The 24,669-nt window shown below is 35.0% G+C and overlaps 1 protein-coding gene across 4 annotated transcripts in view; it reads left to right on the top strand.

Annotated features, from left to right (window-relative positions):
* GSK3B (glycogen synthase kinase 3 beta) overlaps positions 1 to 24,669 on the top strand; it is a 201,296-nt gene that overhangs the window by 57,891 nt on the left and 118,736 nt on the right. For all 4 annotated transcript variants that reach the window (XM_025476202.3, XM_025476193.3, XM_049105557.1 and 1 more), the window contains exon 2: positions 4,100 to 4,293. In XM_025476202.3, the coding sequence (XP_025331987.1) occupies positions 4,100 to 4,293 (194 nt within the window). The remainder of the gene's footprint in view (positions 1 to 4,099; positions 4,294 to 24,669) is intronic.

Genomic DNA, 24,669 nt, shown 5'->3' with positions numbered 1-24,669 from the left:
TAAAAAAATGTAACCACCGGGTGTAGCTTACAAGGTACAAGCCTGTGTTTGAGAAATTGGGTACTAGGTTACATATATTATTTGAGGATATGCCTGCCTAATGTTTTTAAAAAATTATATTCTGTATTTAACACCTTTAATAGAAAGTGATAATTCTTTTGTGTGTCATCTTTCCATTGCTTTATAAAGAGTCTGTTGTTTATATATTTAGGATTTAATTCTATTTTCTAATTATAATAGGAAATTTATATTCCCTGAGTGAATTTTAATTGTAGTAGAGGATCCCAAGAGTCCTCTGGCAGGAAACAGGGCTTCCTGGAGCTGAGCTGTTCCCACTGTTCTGTTATTATCCCACGAAACAGTGACATTTTTTAAGAGACAGTTTAGTTGTAATTGGTGTGAGACTCACACTATACCATGTGTTTTGGGAAATTTAGTACTGGGCAGAGTGGTGATTTTTTTTTTTTTTTTTTTTTAATAAGGCAGATTTGTTGATTCCAGCTTTTCATGAGTATTTTGGCTTGTTGGTAGCAGTACTTACAATGCTCTGTTGCTACAATCCAAAATTACAGTTTCTAATAGCAGACGTTAAATTGTTTGAATATCACAGAATTGATTATTTCACATTATTGTTTTCCATATGCTCTTGCTTTTGGATAAGTTTTGAAATCTAAGGTTACCAAAGTATTTTTTGAAGTAGCTCTGTAGCCATAAATAAGCAAAGATTTGGGCCTGAAAACTGTAACAGATTATCATTTATTCTCTTATTATTGCTTTGGAACTGACAATTTTACATTATATTTTTTTAGGGGGAGCAATAGTATATGAAGTAAGTCTTTCAGCTGTATTAAAAAGGTTGTAAAATATAGCAGAGACAGTATGAGCAAGTGAGGAGTTCTGGCTACTTACAGCTTTATGATATTGGATAAGTTAATCTCTCTTAGTTTTACTTTCCTCATTTGCATAGTACTGTAATAATGTCTTCCTGCATATATTATGAGAGTAGATGAAACAATGAACTGGATGGTTCTTTATACAGAGAAATTTTATATAGCTGTTTTATTGCTAAGTCGGCAAATTACAATGCCAAATGGTGTCATGCTTTTCCCTGGCACACTAGCTGCTGACTGTCCCATGTGCTAATAATGTTCATGCCAAGTCATCCCCAGTGTTATCTTGCCATTCTTTACAGCTCTGCTATTTCAGATCTCTGATGAAGCAGTCTGAAGAGCTTGATAATTTCTGAATAAAAATTCCAGAACGCTTGAGGTAGAAACCATTGTCCCTAGTATGCTTAAGGATTTCATATTAGTAGAGAATATAGCCCTTAAGAGTTCTCAGCAGTTTCTGTAACTACTCAAAAGAGAATAAATCTTTAATATCTGCTAAGATGATAAGTCTACCCTTTTTACTAGATGTAAAAGAGGGTGAAAGGATTGGTCCTTGTCCACATCCATTCACAAATTAAAATTAAGAGGCCTTAAGAGTCTCTTCTAGTGATAGCATCTGTAGGACCTGTTTATCTTTCTACCCTGCCTTAATATTTTTTTCAGAAATATCTCATTTATGAATTATAATTTACATATGAGAAGAAGCACAATTTGATGTTAGAGGTTCCCTAGGCTTAGTAGTTGAGTTGCAGAGATTTTTAATTTTTAAATCTCAGCTGATTCTTGAAGCCCTGTGTCTGAAATGCTGTGGTTTCTTTAGAAATGCAACTGGAGGAGGCAAGTGGAGAAAGTCATTACACATCCTTATATTAAGTTCTTTTATAGAGGCAAGTACAAAGCTGTGGTTATTGTTTTCTTTATTGAAATATGGTCATACAGTAGAAAAGCATAATTTTTATTTATACCTCAGCTTTTGTTTTCAATTAAAATCATAGAATACAACAGCCATTCTTAAAATTTGTTAATTTATTTAAATTAAAAGATAATTATGCTCTGTTTTGTGAATTAGACCTGTAAGATTTTGCAAGAAACTTGTTCAATAGAATTATTTATAGTTCTTGAAATACATACTTTTTGGTGATATGGTTTTGATTTGGATGATCTAGGGAAGAGTCAGGCTATTTCAAATCAATTCTTTTTTTAATTTTCTTTGGGCAATTGGGTGATAAGAAAATGTGTTCAATACCGTGGATTTTATTTTTTCAGAACCTAACCTTTCTAGATCTCTTCATTTAGAGTTTACGTTCAGAAGATTGATTCTGTCTTTAGAAGAATGTTATAAGTAAAGATAAGTTTATTTTATAAATGAAAAAAATAATTCCTAATAAAGCTTATTTATAGTCAACTTGAAAAGTCGTGGTTAACATTCTCAGAAATAATATGAAATATTTGGGGAGTTGAGCATGACTATTTAGAACTGAGATTCGATGAAACTAGGTTTTACAAATATATTTGAGATGTATCTTACTAGGAAGTGAAATGTGAAGGGATCATTTGAAAGCATTGAGAACTATATATGTATGGACTTGAGCTGGGATTTACATGCATTTCAAGTACATATAATATTTTATGAATAAAAATGGTGGTGTTGACAAGATTTGAATTATCTTTCCACAAGAGGTGTTGGATTTGTGCTATCGTATCTGTTGGGGGGTTATACCTTGGAAACAAAAACATAAATGCTATAATATATAATAGAGACTGCCTGTAATTGACATAGCTATCTTAAGTAGGAATCTTCACTGCTTTTGTTACTATCATGGAGGCTGCCTTATAAGCAGAAGAATTACTCAGTCACAGATACTGCTTATTGGCTTTTGTCTATATCGGTACCTCTATGAACTAAAGTAGCTATATTGATTAAATATGCCAGTGACATTTGAACATTTATTTACCTGGTAATTTTATATTGGGAAAAACACTCAAACCATTGGAAAATGAGATCATTTTTTTTTAATCTTCTGCATGTGAGTTACAAATGAATACTTTATAATCTAGGCTTGGTATCTAGAGTTGAAAACTACCTCATTTTTTATTAGGTTAATATGAATTCAGTTAGCATCATAAAAATGATATAATAGAAGAGTAGAAGAGAAAAAAAAGGGATAAGTACAGTTTAGTCAGTGAGTCTAAAGACTTACATATACTGAGAATTGGTTTTAGAATTGTCATGCAAGAGAAAAGCACAAATCATAATTGCTACTTCACAATGATTTTACTCACTAGAATCTGTAGTATCCCGAAATCACTGAAAGAACAATTCAGAGCTGTTCAGAATCAGGTTCTAGGGCAGCCCGGGTGGCTCAGCGGTTTAGCACTGCCTTCAGCCCGGGGGCTGATCCTGGAGACCCAGGATCAAGTCCCATGTCAGGCTCCCTGTGTGGAGCCTGCCTCTCCTCTGCCTGTGTCTCGGCCTCTCTCTTTCTCTCTCTCTCATGAATAAATAAATAAAATATTTTTAAAAAATTAAAATTAAAAAAGAAAAAGAATCAGGTTCTAGGTAGAATAGTATGACTTAGAATAGTTTAAGAATTTGGAGAACAAGAGGATTGTGAACCCTGCCTAGTCAAGTAGAATGTGCCTCCTGACCTTGAATTGAGGAGTCTTTGGATTTTTACTGGGAGGGGTGGAAAGGCACAGAAGTTGAGGCGCAAGAGCCATTGAGTGGGGAGGGTCCACAGAAACAGTGAGCTACTTATGAATGAGACTCAGTTCAGAAAAGGTTTGGTTTTTCTTTGAAGTTTACATCTCTTACCCCAAATTAACACTCCCATGTTCCTTTTCCCCATCTCACCTTTCTCTGAGAAGTTTTCTATTTTCTTCAAAAGAAATAAGATGGCAGAGAAGCAAAAATTTAACATTCTTTCCACTAGTTTTGTATTGGAACAGTATTCTCTCTATACCTCATGGGGTTGTTGTTTCCATTAAATGAAGTCATATGTATAAACTAAGCATGACGCCTGGTCTACACAATGAATAAATGGTGGTTAAAAAAATTACTTATAGTTGAAGTAATTCTATATAATAAGCTAAGATGAACATTGAAAAATAATTTTTAGTAAAGAATGTAGTTTACTTTGTATACCTCAGCAGTTTTTCCTGTTTAATTCCTTAAGGTTCTCATTTTTCATATCTCTTCTTTCTTTTAGGAGACAAGGATGGCAGCAAGGTGACCACAGTGGTGGCAACTCCTGGGCAGGGTCCAGATAGGCCACAAGAAGTCAGCTATACAGACACTAAAGTGATTGGAAATGGGTCATTTGGTGTGGTATATCAAGCCAAACTTTGTGATTCAGGAGAACTGGTTGCCATCAAGAAAGTATTGCAGGACAAGAGATTTAAGGTAAGACCTTTGGTATTTCATGTATTTTGTTGCTATCAATAGATGTCAATGAGTATTTTTTTATTCATTTGTCTTTGGTTAAGTTTCATTTACTGTGCAAATTTATTATAGATACTTTATTTTCTTGTGTGTTTTGTGTGTTTTGTAGAGAGAAAATTTACTAAAGACTGCAGTATTATTTTTGAACCACTGCTGTGCGTGATATATGATTTTAAAATGTTCTGAAAAATAATTAGAATTTCTTAATTTCTACTTTAAAAAACCGACCTGGATCTCATTGGTGTAGGAGATCAGAAAAACACTACCTGCAGTGTTTGATCATTTGAACAATTGACTATATGCTTGCTTTCTTTTTCTTTTTCCTTAACGATTTTATTTATTCGAGAGAGAGAGAGAAAGAGAGAGAGAGAGAGGCAGAGACACAGGCAGAGGGAGAAGCAGGCTCCCCATGGGGAGCCTGATGTGGGACTTGATCCCGGGACTCCAGGATCATCCCCTGGGCCGAAGGCAGGCACTAAACCGCTGAGCCACCCAGAGATCCCTATGCTTGCTTTCTTAAAATTTCCTTTGAATTTGTGATGCAACGCTATCATTTATTTTTTCCTAATAAATAACTTTTCTTTGCTATTTTCTTATGTCTTCATTCCTCTACCCCTAGAAACCACCCATCCCTATAGTTTAGTTTATGTTCATTTCTTACACCAGCTCTTTAGAGTATCCTATGCATGAATGTTCAGAGGTCATCTCTATTTTATGGTAGAGTCAGGAGACCTGGGCTTTAATGTAGGCTCGCCCCTAACAAGCCCTACAGCTCTGTTCTCTACTTCTCCCACCTGTGCAGTATTATACTGAGAGTCTCCTCTGTGCTAACAACTATGCTAAACATGAAGGGCTATAAAAATAAAAAGTGACCACTCTGAAACAGCATACAGTCTACCCAGCTCTTTGCTCTAGAATGTTTCAAATTCTAAAGTGTTTTTTCTTTTTAAAGAAAAAAATTCTTATACCTTTCGTCTTCATTCCTACTGTCTCTCCTAAATACTAGTCCCCTGTTGTCAAATGCCTGTTGGCTCTTGATATGTTATCTCAAATTGGCAAAGCTTCTTATCTAATCCTGACCTGATTTTTAAGACCCAATGGAAATTCTTTCTATTGGTTCCCATTCCTTTTTACCTTTTTTCTAATGATTTTGTTATTCACCTTGTCATTCAGACTTTTCTGTTCTCTCATACTTTATATCCAGTCATTATCAAAACTTCATTGATTTTTTTTTCTTCACTGCCTGGATCCACATGTGACATCTTTCTTTCCCTTCTTCCTCACTACCATTCTAGTCAGGCCCTTGCCATTATTTGGCTTACCTAGTAACTCTATCTCTGATCATCTGCATATCAGCACTAGAATAATCCCACAGTTCAGTTTGGTCATATTGTTTCTCCTACATACAATTTATGTATGGTTCCTCATAGTCTAAAAAATAAAGCCTGCCTAGTTCAGTACTGCATTCGGGAACTTTCATAGCCTTGCCTTATCTCCAGATACTCAGCTTTCCAAACCTTCTGTGATACGTCTTTGAAATATATTTGTCTTTATGGCCTTTTTGCTTTTATTTAGCTCTTACTTAGAATTTCCTATTCTCTTGCTAATCTAAATCCTGTGCACATGTAAAGGTCCTTGTCAGAGTCCTTCTTTATGAAATTTCTCACATGATTCCAGCCAGCTATGGATATTGTTCTAAATTCCTTGAACGTTTATTGTCCATAAGCTAGGAAATTCCAAATTTTTTCGTGATAAGGACTCCATTTTTATTGTGTGTATCCTGGGTGTCCACACATGCAGTGTTTGGTTTTTTTCTTTCTTTCTTTTTTTTTGGATTAGTAGTTGATGATAGCAAATGCTTATCAAATTCTTGTTATATGGGCAGCCCGGGTGGCTCAGTGGGTTTAGCACACCGCCTTTGGCCCAGGGCATGATCCTGGAAACCCGGATGGAGTCCCAGTCCCACGTAGGGCTCCCTGCGTGGAGCCTGCTTCTCCCTCTGCTTGTGTGTCTGCACCTCTCTCTCTCTCTTATGAATAAATAAACACAATCTTAAAAAACAAATCTTGTTATATGCTCAGTGTTTTATTTATTTATTTATTTATTTATTTATTTATTTAATTTTTTGCTCAGTGTTTTACTAAGATTTTTTACACAAGTAGTTTTATGAGCCTTATCATTAGTACTGTGAGATTGGTCGTTTTTATTTGGATAAGAAAACCTACGCACAGAGATTATAGATTAACTTGTCCAGGGTCACTGAGTTAGCATGTGGAAAGTTGGGCAAGTATTTGAATCCACGCATTCTGACTCCAAGAGTGCTTTACTAAACATTTTATCATCAACTGCATCATAATACTAGATTTTGTTTGGAAGGTATCTGATTAGTTCTTTTTTTTCTTTTTTCTAATAAAAATTTTCCCTTTAGCGTCATTATTCATTTGAAATGCAGTTTGGTTCATTTGTTTCTGTAGGTATCTCTTCTTAGAATGTTACTCTTGTTCTTTTTGACTTCTTTAAAAAAATTGTCTATTTTTAGTCTGTGAAACACACTAATATGGTTCCAAGGATCCAAAATATACAAATATCATTTCCTCTCTGTTCCCTTGGACTTGTTACCATTTACTCCCTGTAGATAGCCAGTCTCATTATATTTTGGTTCATTTTTTTCAGGGTTTCTTTTGCACAAATGAGCAATTAAGTGTAATTTTCTTGGCTTCTTTTTCACATAAAAGGTTCTATATTAGGGATACTCTTTTGTACTTTGCCTTTTCTCTTACCTATAGTTCTTAGAAATCATTGCCTATCAGTTCAGAGATTTTTCTCTTCTAGCAGCATAGTATTCCAGAGTTGATTCAGCCATTCTTCTATGTATGGGTATTTAATTTCATTTCAGTATTTTGTAATCTCTAAGAGTACTGCTGTGAAATACCTTTTCATAGGTATTGTTTTAATTAGATGTATGTCTTCGGTGTAAATTAAGAGAAGTAGTTTGCCTAGTAAAAACGTAAACACTTGGGATCCCTGGGTGGCGCAGCGGTTTAGCGCCTGCTTTTGGCCCAGGGCGCGATCCTGGAGACCCGGGATCGAATCCCACTTCAGGCTCCCGGTACATGGAGCCTGCTTCTCCCTCTGCCTGTGTCTCCGCCTCTCTGTCTCTCTCTCTGTGTGTGTGACTATCATAAATAATAAAACAAAACAAAACGTAAACACTTAACATAGTTTTGTTTGATATTGCTAGAGTCCCCTCCATAAGGATTGAACTAATCTGCATTCTCTTCAGTAATATGAGTACCTATTCCCCCCCGCCCCCCATTGTGGACATCATGCATTGCCTAACTTTTTCAATTTTTGCTGATCTGATAGGTGAGAAATGGTAGCTCATTGTAGTTTTAATTTATAATCTTATTATGAATGTAGTTTAACATCTTTTCACTCATTCAAGTTCCATTTTGTTTGCTTCTTGTGAATGTATATGAATTGTCCTTTTTTTGCTCATTTTTAAATTGAGTTTTTGGTCTTTTCCTCTCAACTCTGAAGCATTTTTTATTATGGATTTAGTCTTTTATCTGTAATATATGAAGTGTTTTTACTTTTTGTATTCTATTTTTCTACTGTATGAAAGTCTTCCACTACCCTGTGCAGTCATATTTATTGTTCTTTTATCATATTTAGATTTTAAGTTATGAATAGAAAGCTTTTCCCTTATGAAGTCTTTCCTTATGGAAAGCCTTTTCCTCAGGTTAAAGAGAAATTCATCCACATTTTTTCCTGGTAATTACAAGATTTCACTTCTTACTTTTAAATTCCTGGATCCATTTGAAGTTTATTCCTATTTATGGGGTTTTATTCTTATACACAGTGTGAGTTATTGATCTAATTTTAGCCTCTCTAACTCATTAACCAGTTAGTTGCTCAGTACAGTTATTAAAAGGTCTATCTTTGCTCCAGTGACTTGAGATGGTATTGTTATTATATGCTAAATTTCCATATGTGCTTATTCTATTTCTGGACTTACCATTCTTTTCCACTAGATCATTTGCGTATTCCTATGTCATTACCACAGTTTTAATTATAGAGTTTTATAGTATGTTTTAATGCCTCCTAGAGCTAATCTACTTTTGTAGTGTTCCTTTGTCTTTCTAGCTATTCTTGAGTGTCTATTTTTCCATATGAATTTTGGCATCGATTTGACTAATATAAAAAAGCTTGTTGATAGGAATTTCATTAACTTATAAATTAACTTAGGGAGACCTGACCTATTTGTGATGTTGAGTTATCTTATCCAGGAATAAGAGATATCTTTCTATTTGTTCAAGTGTACTTTTGTGTCTTTCAGGAGTTTTATTACATAGGTTTTGGATGTTTCTTGTTAAGTTTATTCCTAAGTATTTATTGCTTTTGTTGCTATTGTATGATTTTGTTTTTGTTTTTATTTTTTTCTCCTACATGCTAAAAAGTGGTAAGTTTAAAATAAAGTTTCTTTCTACTTTATCACCTTTCCTTTGTGGAACTTAAGTATTTTGTTCTCCTTACTAAATGTTAAGAGTCTGCCCCCTCCCCCAAATAAAAATCAATATATTGAATAATTCATTTTTCTTGATTATCTTGATATTTTTTGATAAAAATAGTAGGAATTTTTATGACAACTGAATATTCTGTAGTTTCATGTCTGTGATTATGTAGCTGTTGCCTAGGATTCCATTAAATAATTATATATTTCCAGGAAAGGTTGAAATAGGGTTTTCTCCTTGCCCAGCCAAATAAACCATCCTGCTCTACCTGCTAGTGTCAGTGAAAGACCATTTGTTTTGGTGAAAAAACGAGAGAAAATGGTCAGAGACAAAAAGAAAGCTAAAAGTAGTTATCCCTGCATACTAATCACATAAACTATATCTAATACACTGAGCTTTTCTATTAGGAATTTCAGGTATAATAAGCTTCATTTCAGTAGTGTTTTACCTATAATTTGACCTATAATAATTACCTTTTTTCCTTCTGTGACCCATCATGTTGTGGCAGATTACTTAAACAGAAATTAAATTACTTCACCCGGCTGGTTTGGGAGTGAGTGCATGTGGTACAAAATGCTCTTGACAGTTTTGTCCAGGTAAAGTCCAGCTAAATACCTTACATAGGAGACCTTTGATGTTAGACAAGGAGATTAATCAGTCCTAGAACCTACTGACAGTTGTTGAGGCTGGCTTTCCAATTTGAAAATCGGTAAGTTGCATTTTTAATTAATTAGTGATCTTAGCTTCATTAACTATTAATTTCAGTTCTCCTTTGAACTAAGTCATAGGTTTTAGGTCTCCTGCTTGGTTTCACTTGTTCTGTGGTTAGGATATGAGGGTGGAGGTGGGAAGCGTAGCTGTCCTTCTATTGTGAATAGAGAGTGAATAGGCACCTACTTTTAATATATATCATTTTGGAGAGTTAGGAAAGATAATGTCTGATCCTTGGGATTATTATTATTCTCTGTGTAGATATTATGGAGACAGCACAGAAGAAAGAAGACCTTAGTTGTTCACTATTAGTAGTTCTATAAACTAGAGCATATTCATTAACTTTATGAGCCCCAGTTTCATCATCTGTAAAATGAGGATGTTACTACTACAGCAATGCCCCAGCCTACTGTTTGGAACAGAAAAGAATCAATAAATATTGTGTTCCCTTTTTTTCTCTAATATTGTATGAATCAAATGAAACAAAGTATTAATGAGAACATTTTCTGAATTTTAAAGCTCCTCATGACTAAATTATGTTTTATTTTTAGGCATCTGAATTATTACAAATGGCTATTCACTTTGGATTTTAACCTGTTTGTTTTACTTGCTCTTAAATTTGATAATTAAAAAAAAATCTTTTATTTTTTAGAGACAGAAGGAGAGGGGGAGAGAGGATCTTAAGCAGGTTCCAGACCCAATGTAGAGCCCAACATGGGCTCAATCTCACAACCCTGAGAACATGACTCTGAAATCAAGAGTCAGACACTTAACTGACTGAGGCCCAGGTGCCCCTAAATTTAATAAACTTATTTTGAGGCACCTCATTGTTTGTATTTATATGACTATTTTAAGTCATTTGTGGAAAATCTATCTCCTTATAAAACTGTTAGACAACTTGAAAAAAAACCATAATTTTTACTTATGCCATATAGAGTTATGTTATATGTTCTTTGGGTCATAGAAACTTATTATCAAGGGAAGCTAAAAACCAGGGAAGGAGAGAGGAAAGGACAGTAGGCAGGAAAAATCTTAACACTACTATGCAGCTTTCAGAAAGTTAAAGCAATGGGGAAGTCTCAGCCCTAGGTTGAACCATCAGAGGAATCCACAGTGTCACCTGGGAAAAGGTCTCCATTAAATAAATCTGTCTTGCTCTCTTATTTTTCTGGGAATAGCCCATGAGAAACTTGGCATGGCTTGAACAGAAGAATGGCTTGAAGAGCTCAGCACCATTGATCAATGATGCTCCCTGCCTGGGGATCTGAGAGGCACATTTTCATAATTACCACATCAAGCCTTGTAGGGATAGAGACCTTTTTATGCTACTTTCCCAAGTGTGTAGGTAATAACTAGAAAAATGTTTTTTTTTTTCTTTAATTGAATTGAAGTTTTAGAGACTGTACAAAGGTTGGTGTGGAAGAATTCTGTTGATTTTGCTCTTAAAATTACATAGTTTTATTGCATCGATTATTCTAGAGACACAAAAAATGGAGGATTTGATAACAGGAGAGCTTGATTCTTGTCTCATGGAGTCAAAAAATGAATCTCATGGACAACAGAGTGAGTAAAGTGATAGAAATGTATTAAGCAGAGGTACAGAGAAAGCTCTCAGAAGTGAGAGGGATCCTGATGGGGTTGCCACTGAGGGCTTTTAGTGGCAGTCTTTTATTGAGAACCTAGCTAGGGAGACCATGGCCTTTGATTTTCTTGTGCAGTCTTGGTTTGGGCAGGGATTATCGATAACACTTTAATGAGTATTTCTTTGTGGTCTGGTGAGTTCCTGTGATTACTTAGTAGCCATTAAAGGGAGATACTCCCTAACATTTTGGAGCTAGGAAGCCAGGTTTATTATTTTTCTCTGTTTTCTTGGGATGAGTAGGAGCCTGATTCTGGGCCTTTGATGTCCTTGGGGTTTATGGGAATCCACAGATTTCTGGGAGCCTGAGCCTGACTTTGGGCCTTTCCCTTATCTTTCTCTGCGTAGCCCCATCTGCCCCTAATTTATTCCTACATCAATATATTTGTCTTGAATGCCCTTTTTCTGGCTTTCAGTGGCTTGAATGGTTTAAGTGAATGAGAAATAAAACTTAATATAAGGCAGCCAGAATAATTAGGCAAGAAAAAGAAAAGGCAGCCAAATTGGAAAGAACTAAAACTGTCACTATTTGCAGATGACATGATATATATAGAAAACCCTAAAGACTCCATTAAAAAATACTTTTAGAACAAATTAATTCAGTATACTTGCAGGATACATAAACCAACACACAAAAATCTCTTATATTTCTGTTCACTTATAATGAGCTATCTGAAAGAGAAATAAAGCATTTAAAAAGAATAAAATCCTGGGGACCCTGGGTGGCGCAGTGGTTTGGCGCCTGCCTTTGGCCCAGGGCGTGATCCCGGAGACCCGGGATCGAGTCCCACATCGGGCTCCCGGTGCATGGAGCCTGCTTCTCCCTCTGCCTGTGTCTCTGCCTCCCTCTCTCTCTCTCTGTAACTATCATAAATAAATTAAAAAATTAAAAAAAAAAGAATAAAATCCTAGGAATAAATTTAACCACAAATTGAAAGACTCAATATTGAAAATTATAAGACAATAATGAAAGAAATTGAAGAAGACAAATAAATGGAATGGTATTCTGTGCTCATGGATCGGAAGAAATCAGTTTTGTTAAAATGTCCATATCACCTAAAGTAATATACAAACACAAAATTAGTGTAATCCCTACCAGAATTTCAGTGGTGTTTTTTTAAAAGATGTATGTATGTATGTATGTATTTAAGAGAAAGAGAGAAAAAAAAAAAAAAAACACAAGCAGGGAGAAGGGCAGGCAGAGAGAGAAGGAAAGAATCCCAAGCAGACCCTGTGCTGAGCATGGAGCCTGATGCAAGGCTTGATCTTATGACTGTGAGATCACAACCTGAGCTAAAACCAAGAGTTGGATGCTTAACCAACTGAACCATCAAGGTGCCCCTGGTATTTTTCAAAGAAATAGAACAAATAATCCTAACATTTGTATGGAATCATGAAAAACCCTGAATAGCCAAAACAATCTTGAGAAAGAAGAACAAAGCTGAAGGCATCATATTCCCTGGTTTCTATTACAGAGCTATAGTAATCAAAACAATATGGTATTGGCATTAAAAAAAAAAAAGGATACATAGATCAATTGAACAGAATAATGAGCCAGAAATAACCCTGTCCATATGTGGTTAATCTATGACAAAGGAGCCAAGACTATACAGTGGGGGAAAGAATAGTCTTTTCAATAAGTGGTGTTGAAGAAACTGGAAAGCCACAGGCAAAAGAATGGAACTGGACTACTATCTTACACCAAACACAAAAATTAATTCAAAATTAATTAAAGACTTCAATATAAGGCCTGAAACCATAAAACTTCTAGACGAAAGCATAGTAAGCTCCTTGACATAGATCTTGGCAATGAGTTTTTGAATCTGACACCAAAAGTAGAAGCAAATAAAAGCAAAAATAAATAAGTAGGACTATCATACTAAAAAGCTTCTGCAGGGACACCTGGGTGGCTCAGCAGTTGAGTGTCTGCCTTCGGTTCAGGTCGTGATCCTGGGATCTGGGATCGAGTCCCACATTGGGCTCCCTGCAGGGAGCCTGCTTCTCCCTTTGCCCATGTCTCTGCCTCTCTCTCTGTGTCTCTCATGAATAAATAAATAAAAATCTAAAAAATAAATAAATAAAAATAAAAAGCTTCTGCAGAGCAAAGGAAACAATCAACAATGAAAAGGCATAAAATGGGATAAAGTATTTGCAAATCATATATCTGTGATAAGGTGTTAATAACCAAAACATATGAAGAATTCACAATTTAATGACAAAACAAAAACAACCCATAATAAAAAATGGGCTGAAGATCTGAATAGACATCTTTACAAAGAAGACATGCAGGTACATGAAAAGATGCTCAGCATTATTAGTCATCAGGGAAATGCATATCAAAACTTCATTGAGATGTCACCTTGTACCTGTTCTAATGGACATTATCAAAAAGAGAAGAAATAACAAGTGTTGGTAAGGATGTGGTAAAAGAGAAACCCCTGTGTTCTGTTGTGGGGGAAGGGGATATAATTAAAAATAGAACTATTGTGATCCAGCAATTCCATTTTTCAGTATTTATCCAAAGAAAAGGAAAACATTAACTTGAAAAGATATATGGATCCCTCTGTTCATTGCAGTATTATTTACATTACCCAAGAAATAGAAGCAAACTAAGTATCCATGGGTGGATGTATAAAGAAATTCTCTCTCTCTCTCTCTCTCTCTCTCTCTCTCTCACACACACACACACACACACACACACACACACACTAAAATAGTATTCAGCCGTAAAGAAGAATGAAGTCTTACTATTTGGGACAACATGGATGGACCCCACGGGCATTATGTAAAAGTAAAATAAGTCCATTGGAGAAAGACAAATACCATATTATCTCTCTTCTAAGTGGAATATAAGAAAAGAAAATGAAAAGAAGTAAAAGACAATAAGCTTATAGATAGAATAGATGGTGATTGCCAGAGATGGGGGCAGGGCACATGTGAAGGGTGCAAGAAATGGGAGAAGGGGGTCGAAAGATAAAAAGAAAAAACAGAACCTTAATATAAGGCATAATGTACTTGCAAGTTTTCTCACCTTTTTTTTTTTTAACTTTACTGTTCTTTAGTGTTTATACCTTTTCAAATTCCTGTACATCTATGATAAGTATCAAAGAAATACTTAGTATTAGGAGTTAGATTTGCCCTATGACTAGTTTTACTTTAAGCGTTTGAAATTTTTGTTGATCAACTGCTTGTTTCTTTTTTTATGGCAGCTTATTGAGATACCACTTCCTGTACCATATATTTCACCTTTTTAAAGTATACAGTTCATTTATTTTAGTATAGTCACAGAGTTGTGCAACTATCACTACTAATTCCAAAATATTCTCTTCACCTCAAAAAGAAACTCCATACTTCCTAATAGTCACTCTGCATTCTTCCCTTTCTCCAGGCCCTGCAACCACTAATCTACTGTCTCTGGATTTGTTCATTCTGGACATTTCATATGCAAGGAACCATATTATGTGATCTTTTTGTGTCTGGTTTTCTTTTACTTAGAATAATGTACCTGAGGCTCATCCATATTGTACCATGTCTCAGTACTGTAGTCCTTTTTATGGATAAATAATATTCCATTAATGGATATGCCACGTTTAGTTTATACATTCAGGAGTTGAAGAACAATTGAGTTGTTTCCACTTTTTGGCTATTGTTAATGATGCTGCTCCAAACATCTGCCTACAAGTTTTTGTGGAGACTTTTTATTCATTATTTCACTTTGGTAAATACCTGAAGTCTCTCATAAGACTATGATAAACATTTTAAGGAAGTGGTAACCTGTTTTCCAAAGAGGCTTTACCATTTTACAATCCCATGAGTAATTTATGAGCCTTTCAGTTTCTCTGCATCATCGCCAACTACTTGTTTTTCATAGTCATCTTAGAGTGGAGTGGTATATCCTTGAGTTAGTTGCATTTCCTCATGGCTAATCAGGTTGAGCATCTTCTCATGTGTTTATTGATCATTCAGGTGTACAATATAGTGATTCAATAATTCCATACATCACCTGGAATACTCTGTGCTCATCACAAGTGCACTCCTTAATTCCCATTATCTATCTCACCCTTCCCCCACCACCCAGGTGGAAAGTACAGTGTTCTCATATACTTGCTTCCTCCTCAGTTTTCCCTATTATTAGCATTTTACATTAATGTAGACTTGTTACAATCAAACCAATATTGATACATTATTAGTAAATAAAAGACCATAGTTTACATAATAGTTCATTCTTTTTTTTTGTTTTTTTAGTTTTTTTTTTTAGTTCATTCTTTATATTGTATAGTCTCTGAGTTTTGACAAATGTATGAAGACATATGTCCAGTATTACAGTGTCTTACAGAATAGTTTCAGTGCCCTAAAAATTCCCTGAGCTCCATCTATTCATCCCTCTCCCTCTTTCCCCAACCCTTGGCAACCATTGTTTTTTTTTTTTATACTGTTTCCATAGTTTTGCCTTTTCTAGAATGTTATGTAATTGAAATCATATAGTATATAACCTTTTCGTTTTGGCTTTTTTCACTTTACAGTAGACTATATGCTTGCAAAGCTACTCATGGCATGATAGCTCATTTCTTTTTAGCACCAAATAATATTCCATTGTATCCATGTACCACAGTTTGTTTATCCATTCACCTATTGAAGGATATCTTGGTGGCTTCCAGGTTTTGGCAGTTTTGAATAAAGCTGCTAAAAACATTCATTTGCAGGTTTTTGTGTGGATATAAGTATTCATTTCATTTGGATATATACCAAGTAGCACAATTGCTAGATTGTATAAGAGTTTGTTTAGTTTTGCAATAAACTGCCAAACTAAACTATCCTCCAAAGTGACTATACAGAATGATTTTATATTCCTGCCAGCAGTGAAAGAGATTTTCTATTGCTCTATATCCTCATCAGCCTTTGGTGTTGTCAGTGTTTTAAATCCTAGCAATCCTAATAGGAGAGCAATAGTATCTCATCTTAATTTGCAATTCTCTGATGATATATGATGTTGAGCATTTTTTTTTTAGCATTTTTTCATATACTTATATGCTGTGTATCTTCTTTGATGAGGTATCTTTTCAAGTTACTGCCCATTTTTAATGGTTGCTTGTTTTCTTACTGTTGAGTTTTAAGAGTTCTTTGTATATATTTTGGATAATAGTGCTTTTCTCTGATGTGTTGCAGAGATTTCTCCTGAGTCTGACTTGATTTACATTAGCAGAAGTTTTAAATTTTAATCAGAAGTCTAAGTTGTGAATTTTTTCTTTCATGGATTATGCTTTTAGTGCTGTATCTAAAAGGTCACCGCCAACTCCAAGGAAACGTAGAGTGTCTCCTATGTTATCTTCTATGTGTTTTGCAGTTTTGCCTTTTACATTTAGGTCTATGATCTATTTTATTTTATTTTATTTTATTTTTCTATGATCTATTTTAAGTTAATTTTCGTGAAGGTTATAAAACCTGTGATTACATTCATTTCTTTACATGTGGCTCTCAGGTATTTCAGCAGTTTGTTGGAAAGACCATCCTTTCTTCATTAAAATGCCTTTGACCCTTTGTCAAAGTTCATTTGACTATATTTGGTGGCTGTTTCTGGGCTCTATGTTTTGTTCTAGTGATCCATTTGTATACTGTCTTTTTTTTTTTTTTTTTTAACTGTAGCTTTATGGTAAGTCTGAAGTCAGTTAATGACAGTTATTTTTATTCTTCAATGTTGTGTTCGCTATTGGACTTAATATTAAGTCCTTCTATCCATGCACATGAAATATGTTTCTATTTATTTAGATTTTTGGTTTCTTTCCTCAATAGTTTTATGGATTTCCTCATGTAAATCATGTATATATTTTGTTGGATTTATACTTAAGTATTTCATTTTGGAGGAGTACTAAAATCATACTGTGTTTTTAATTCTAAATTCCATTTGTTCATTGCTGGTGTATAAGAAAGCATTTGACTTTTCTACTTTAAACTTGTACCTATGATCTTCTTATAATCACTTATTATTTCCAGGAGGTTTTGTTTTGGATTCCCAAAGATTTTTTTTTACATAGAGAATCAGGTAATTTGTAAACAAAAGTAGTTTTCTCTTTTTCCTGTTTATATAGTTTTTATTTCCTTTTACTGTCTTACTGTATTCTGTACAGTGTTGAATGGGAGTGGTGAAAAGTCTTTTTTGTCTTGTTCCTGTTCTTAGTGGGAAAACACCTAGTTTCTTCCCATTAAGTATGTCAGCTATAGATTTTTGTAGATGTTCTTTATCAAGTTGAGACTGTATTTTGCTGTTGTTGGATAAAGTTTTCTGTAAATGTTTGTTAGATTGAACTGATCAATAGTATCATTCAGGTCAACTATGTCCTTATTGATTTTCGGCTTACTGGATCTATCAACAGCTGATAAAGTACAATAATGGATTTATCTATTTTTCCTTATGATTCTATTAGTTTTTGCCTCAAATATTTTGATACTTTTTTGTATCAAAAAAGGTGCATATACATTAAGAATTGTTGTCCTCTTTGAGAATTGATGTTTTCATTATGTTAAATGGCTCTCTTTAACTTGCTCTGAAGTCTGATTTGCCTGAAATTAATATAACTTTTCTAGCTTTCTTTTGATTAGTCTTAGAATGGTGTATCATTCTCTATCCCTTTACTTTAAAAAATTTTTTAAATACAAAATATATAACATTAAGCTTACCATCTTAACTATTTTTTCTAGGTTTGTTTTTTTTTTTTTTTTTTTTTTGCTGAACTCTTCCTTCCTTAGCTTCCTTGAGGTCTAGTTGACAAATTACATATATTTAAAGGGTACAGTATGATGATCTGATATATGTGTATACTGTGAAATGATTACTACAATCAGATTTATTAACACATCACGTAGTTATCTTTTTTGCATATGCATGTTGGTGAGAACACCTAAGATCTATTCTCTAAGCAAGTATCAGGTATATAATACTGTATTATTAACTATAGTTACCATATTGTATATGAAATACCTAGAATTTCTGCATCTTTTAACTGAAGGTTTTCCATTTTCCTCACTCCCCCAGCCCCTTGTAATCACCATTCTACCCTCTCTGTCTAGGAATTTGACTTTTTTCTTTCTTTCTTTCTTTTTTTTTTTTTTTTAAGGATTCTACATATAAGCAAGTTTGTGCCTTTATTGTTCTCATTGGAAGTGTGAAGTTTTTAATTTTGATTTAGTTTCATTTGTCTGTTTTTGCTTTAGTTGTTTGTGTTTTCTGTATCCCCAAAAGAAGGAAATCCTATCACCACAAGGATGAACTTTAAGGACATTACTCTAAGTGAAACAAGCTAGTTACCAAAGGTTAAGTACATTGCCAATTCCAGTGTTGTGAAGTTCTTCCCCTGTATTTGCTTATAGGTTTTTTAATAGTTTTAGGTTTCATGTTTAGGTCTTTAATTAATTTTGAGTTAACTTTTTGTTTGTGGTGGAAGTAAGGGTTCATCTTCATTCTTTTGCTTCTTGGTCCAGTTTTTCCAACACTCATATGCTTAAGAGACTGTCTTTTCCCTGTTTTTTAGTCCTGGCACCATTGTTGAAAATTATTTGGCAATACATGAGGATTTATTCTATTCCAGTGGTCTACAAATTTGTCTTTTTTTTTTTTTTTTTACATATTTGTCTTTTTTTTTAATTTATTTTTTATTGGTGTTCAATTTACTAACATACTGAATAATCCCCAGTGCCCGTCACCCATTCACTCCCACCCCCCGCCCTCCTCCCCTTCTACCACCCCTAGTTCGTTTCCCAGAGTTAGCAGTCTTTACGTTCTGTCTCCCTTTCTGATATTTCCCACACATTTCTTCTCCCTTCCCTTATATTCCCTTTCACTATTATTTATATTCCCCAAATGAATGAGAACATATAATGTTTGTCCTTCTCCGACTGACTTCACTCAGCATAATAGCCTCCAGTTCCATCCACGTTGAAGCAAATGGTGGGTATTTTTCATTTCTAATAGCTGAGTAATATTCCATTGTATACATAAACCACATCTTCTTTATCCATTCATCTTTCGTTGGACACCGAGGCTCCTTCCACAGTTTGGCTATCGTGGCCATTGCTGCTAGAAACATCGGGGTTGCAGGTGTCCCGGCGTTTCATTGCATTTGTATCTTTGGGGTAAATCCCCAACAGTGCAATTGCTGGGTCGTAGGGCAGGTCTATTTTTAACTCTTTGAGGAACCTCCACACAGTTTTCCAGAGTGGCTGCACCAGTTCACATTCCCACCAACAGTGTAAGAGGGTTCCCTTTTCTCCGCATCCTCTCCAACATTTGTTGTTTCCTGCCTTGTTAATTTTCCCCATTCTCACTGGTGTGAGGTGGTATCTCATTGTGGTTTTGATTTGTATTTCCCTGATGGCCAGTGATGCAGAGCATTTTCTCATATGCATGTTGGCCATGTCTATGTCTTCCTCTGTGAGATTTCTGTTCATGTCTTTTGTCCATTTCATGATTGGATTGTTTGTTTCTTTGGTGTTGAGTTTAATAAGTTCTTTATAGATCTTGGAAACTAGCCCTTGATCTGATATGTCATTTGCAAATATCTTCTCCCATTCTGTAGGTTGTCTTTTAGTTTTGTTGACTGTATCCTTTGCTGTGCAAAAGCTTCTTATCTTGATGAAGTCCCAATAGTTCATTTTTGCTTTTGTTTCTTTTGCCTTCGTGGATGTATCTTGCAAGAAGTTACTATGGCCGAGTTCAAAAAGGGTGTTGCCTGTGTTCTTCTCTAGGATTTTTTTTTTTTTTTTTTTTTTTTTTATTTAAGATAGTCACAGAGAGAGAGAGAGAGAGGCAGAGACACAGGCAGAGAGAGAAGCAGGCTCCATGCACCGGGAGCCCGACGTGGGATTCGATCCCGGGTCTCCAGGATCGCGCCCTGGGCCAAAGGCAGGCGCCAAACCGCTGCGCCACCCAGGGATCCCCTTCTCTAGGATTTTGATGGAATCTTGTCTCACATTTAGATCTTTCATCCATTTTGAGTTTATCTTTGTGTATGGTGAAAGAGAGTGGTCTAGTTTCATTCTTCTGCATGTGGATGTCCAATTTTCCCAGCACCATTTATTGAAGAGACTGTCTTTCTTCCAATGGATAGTCTTTCCTCCTTTATCGAATATTAGTTGACCATAAAGTTCAGGGTCAACTTCTGGATTCTCTATTCTGTTCCACTGATCTATGTGTCTGTTTTTGTGCCAGTACCACACTGTCTTGATGACCACAGCTTTGTAGTACAACCTGAAATCTGGCATTGTGATGCCCCCAGATATGGTTTTCTTTTTTAAAATTCCCCTAGCTATTCGGGGTCTTTTCTGATTCCACACAAATCTTAAAATAATTTGTTCTAACTCTCTGAAGAAAGTCCATGGTATTTTGATAGGGATTGCATTAAACGTGTATATTGCCCTCGGTAACATTGACATTTTCACAATGTTAATTCTGCCAATCCATGAGCATGGAATATTTTTCCATCTCTTTGTGTCTTCCTCAATTTCTTTCAGAAGTGTTCTATAGTTTTGAGGGTATAGATCCTTTACATCTTTGGTTAGGTTTATTCCTAGGTATCTTATGCTTTTAAATTGGCAAAGAAGAAGTCAAACTCTCCCTCTTCGCTGATGACATGATACTCTACATAGAAAACCCAAAAGTCTCCACCCCAAGATTGCTAGAACTCATACAGCAATTCGGTAGCGTGGCAGGATACAAAATCAATGCCCAGAAATCAGTGGCATTTCTATACACTAACAATGAGACTGAAGAAAGAGAAATTAAGGAGTCAATCCCATTTACAATTGCATACATATTTGTCTTTATGCTAGTTCCATACTGTCTTGATTACTATTGGCTTGTAGTTTGGTTTCAAACCAAGAAGTATTAGACTTCCAACTTCATTCTTCCTTTTCAAGATTGTTTTGGCTATTTGGGGTCCCTTGAGAGTCTATATAAATTTTAGGATTTTGATTTTCTATTATTACAAAAAATGCCATTGGAATTTTGAGGGATTGCATTGAATCTCTGTATGGCTTTGGATAGTATGGACATTTTGTTATTAAGTCTTATAAACTACAAGCATGGGATATGCCTTTCCACTCATTTCTGTATTCTTGAATTTCTTTTGGTAGTGTTTTCCTCTCTTTTTCTGCTTTATTTTTGATTTAGCATTTTCTATGATTCTATTCTCTCTCACAGGATCTATTATAATTTTTTAAAACCTTTTTCAGTGGTTGTAGTTGAGTCTGTAGTGTATACTTATAACTTTATGAAGTGCACTTCAAGTAATTCTTTCACAGATGGTGCAATTACCTTATGACAGAGTATTCCCAGTTTCTTTGTTTTTTGTTTTTTGTTTTTTTCCTCCTCTGGCTTCTTTCAAGATTTCTTCTTTGTCTTTGATCTTTGTGTTTTGAAAATGCTTGGGTATAGATTTTTTTTTTTTTTTTTGTATTAATCCTCTTTTGTGTTTTCTGAGCTTCCTGAATGTGTGGTTTGGTGTTTGACATTAATTTTGGGAAATTCTCAGTTGTTGCTACTAAGGCTTTTCCTGTTCCCTTTTCTCTTGTGATATTCCCATTATGCATATTTTACAACTTTTATAATTATCTCACAGTTCTTGGATATTCTCTTCTTTTTCATTCCCCCCCCCCCTTTGCATTTCATTGTTGAAAATTTCTATTGGCATTTCTTTAGTCTTACTGGTTCTCTCCATGGCCATGTCCAGTGTATTGATCAGCCCATCAAAGGCATTGCTAATTTCTATTTACAGTGGCTTTGTTTCTAGCATTTACTTTTAAATCTTCTTAAAGTTTCCATCTTTCTCAGATTACATTACCCATCTGTTTTTGTGTGTTACCCACTTTTTTTCATTGGAATCCGGAGTGTATTAAATCAGTTATTTTAAATTCCTCATCTGATAATTTCAACATCTCCACTATATTTCAATGATTTTGGTACCTGCTGTGTGTATTCACACTTTCATTTTTGTCTTTTAGTATTCTTTGTAATTTTATGTTGAGAGCTGATATGATATATTCAGTAAAAGTTACTTAGGTAATTAGACCTTTATTTTGAGTTTTTATCTGGCAGGAGGTAGACTGTGTTTATTGTTTGTTGTAGCTGTAGATGTCAGAAACTAAAATTTCCTCTGGTATCCCTTTTATTTTGTCTCCTGTTGCTTTTGGATTTCCTGAGAGACTTCTTAAATAAATTCTGAGACATGCATTTCTTTCCATTGTGTTTCCCCATTATTATAGAGGAATCCTATTTACATGAGGTGTGACAAGAGGGAAAATGTTCTGTAGTCTTAAAATCAGTCTGTTTATAGTTGTTTATAGTCTTAAAATGAGTCTCTTAACCTGTGCTTTGGGCTTGACCTTTATAAATGCTTTTCAGTTTTTTGTTCCTCCTCTTCCCTCATAGGTGAGGTGAGAAAGCTAGAGGGGGCTGGAGTTTTATAACTAACTTCTTGCACATGGAAAGCTAGATGAGATTAGAATTGGGTATTTCTCTTTCCCCACTTCTAAGTTTAGAGAAGGCTAGAGTTGAGTATTTCTTTTCCCCCAGTTCAATTAGTTTAGAATAGTTTTCCTTGAAGGCAGGTGTTAAGAACAGAATACTCGGGGCCTGTTTGTAAATGGCTACCTTTCTGTTTCCAGTAGGTTTTTCCTAGATGTTCACTGTGAGAACCTGGTAGGGCTCCTAGAGATAAAACTGAGACAAGTATGGGGTCCTCTCTGGAGCTTTTAACTCCTAGACTTGTTCATACTGCTCCTATGTCAATTACAGTTTAGTTTTCCTCTACTGGTACTGGCTCTATAGGCAATTTCTACTCCTGGGCCTCTGCTTCAATAAGCTGTGATTCTGTGTATCTGCCTGTCTGTCTCCAGGTTTTAGGGCAGTAGTTTTACCATGTCACCTCAATTCTTAAGATTTAAGAAGAGTTGTTGATTTTTCAGTTTGTTTAGCTCTTCTCTTGTTATGAAGATGAAAGGAATGACTCCTGAGCTCCTTACATACTAGACTGGAGACCAGAAGTCCTTCCTTTGCTCATTTTATTTGTCTTTTTATTGTTGAATAGAGTTCTTTTTTCTGGATACAGATCCCTTATCAGATGATTAATCTACAAATGTTTTATCTAGTGGGTAGGGTAGTCAGTAAAGCCTCATTAGACATAGTAAGTATTTTGGCTTTAACTCTCTTCAAAGTGGGGAGCAAAGGAAGGGCTTCTTATATTTTATATATCTTATATTTTAAAACATAAGATCACAGTGCCTGCTTTGTTGAATGTAGATGGAAGGTCAGCAGAGGGAAGCTGAAAGACCATATAGCTGAACACAGGTAAGCTGGAAGACTTAGACTAGAGAGGTGGTGGGAAATGATAATATCTTGGGGAGACACACACACGCACACACACACACGTATTTTTATTATTTTTTATATTGAGATAATTGTAAATATACCTGCGGCTGTAAGAAATCACACAGAGAGATCCTGTGGACCCTTTACCGTTTCCCTCAATGGTAACATCTTGCAAAATTATAGTACCAATATCACACCTGGTATATTGACATTAATACAATCCACCAGTCTTGTTGAGATTTCCCCAGGTTTACTTGTACTGATTTGTGTGTGTGTACTTTTATACAGTTTTAACATTTCTAATTTTGTGTATTCACTAGAACAGTTCCATCATCACAAGGATCTTCATATTGCCCTTTTATAACCATAACCATTTTTCTCCCTGCCATTCCTCCATTCTTAACCTGTGGTTTAAACCCTTGCAACAACCAGTAGTCTGTTCCCCATATCTATAATTCTGTTATTTCAAGAATGGTCTATCAGTGGAATCAAATACTGTATGTAACCTTTTGGAATTGGCTTTATTTGCTCAGCATAATTCTCTGGAGCTTAATTAAAATTGCTGCATATATCACAGTTTTTTTTTTCTTCTGAGTATAGTATTTCATAGTGTGGTATACTACGGTTTATCTATTTACCTGTTGAAAGACATCTGGTAGCTATTCTGAATCATACAGCTATGAACATTCATTTGTAGGTTTTTGTGTGAACATAAATTTCCACTTCAGTGGGCTAAATGCCTAAGAGCACAATTAATTGCTTAGAATCTTGGAGATTAAAAAAAAAATCCTGGAGATATACACATACACACACACACACACATTTTTTAAGATTTTGTTTTTAAGTAACCTCTATACCCAGCATGGGGCTCAAACTCACAAGAGTCATATGCTTTACTGACTGAGCCAGCCACATGCCTTTTGGATATATTTTGAAGGTGGAACCAACAGTATTTCTTGATAGATTGAAGGTGAGGTCAGAGAGAAAGAAGATTCAAGATTTTAAAATTTTTAATCTGCGCAGCTGGATGAGTGAGATTGTCAATAATTGAGACAGGATATGGGTGGAGCAAGTTTAAGGAAGATCAGGAATTTTGCTCATGACATGTCAAGTTG

This window comes from Canis lupus, chromosome 33 (genome assembly GCF_003254725.2).
Source record: "Canis lupus dingo isolate Sandy chromosome 33, ASM325472v2, whole genome shotgun sequence".
In the NCBI taxonomy this organism is placed as follows: domain Eukaryota; kingdom Metazoa; phylum Chordata; class Mammalia; order Carnivora; family Canidae; genus Canis; species Canis lupus.
The sequence above is the reverse complement of the archived record's forward strand: the minus strand, read 5'-3'. Positions and strand labels throughout refer to the sequence as shown.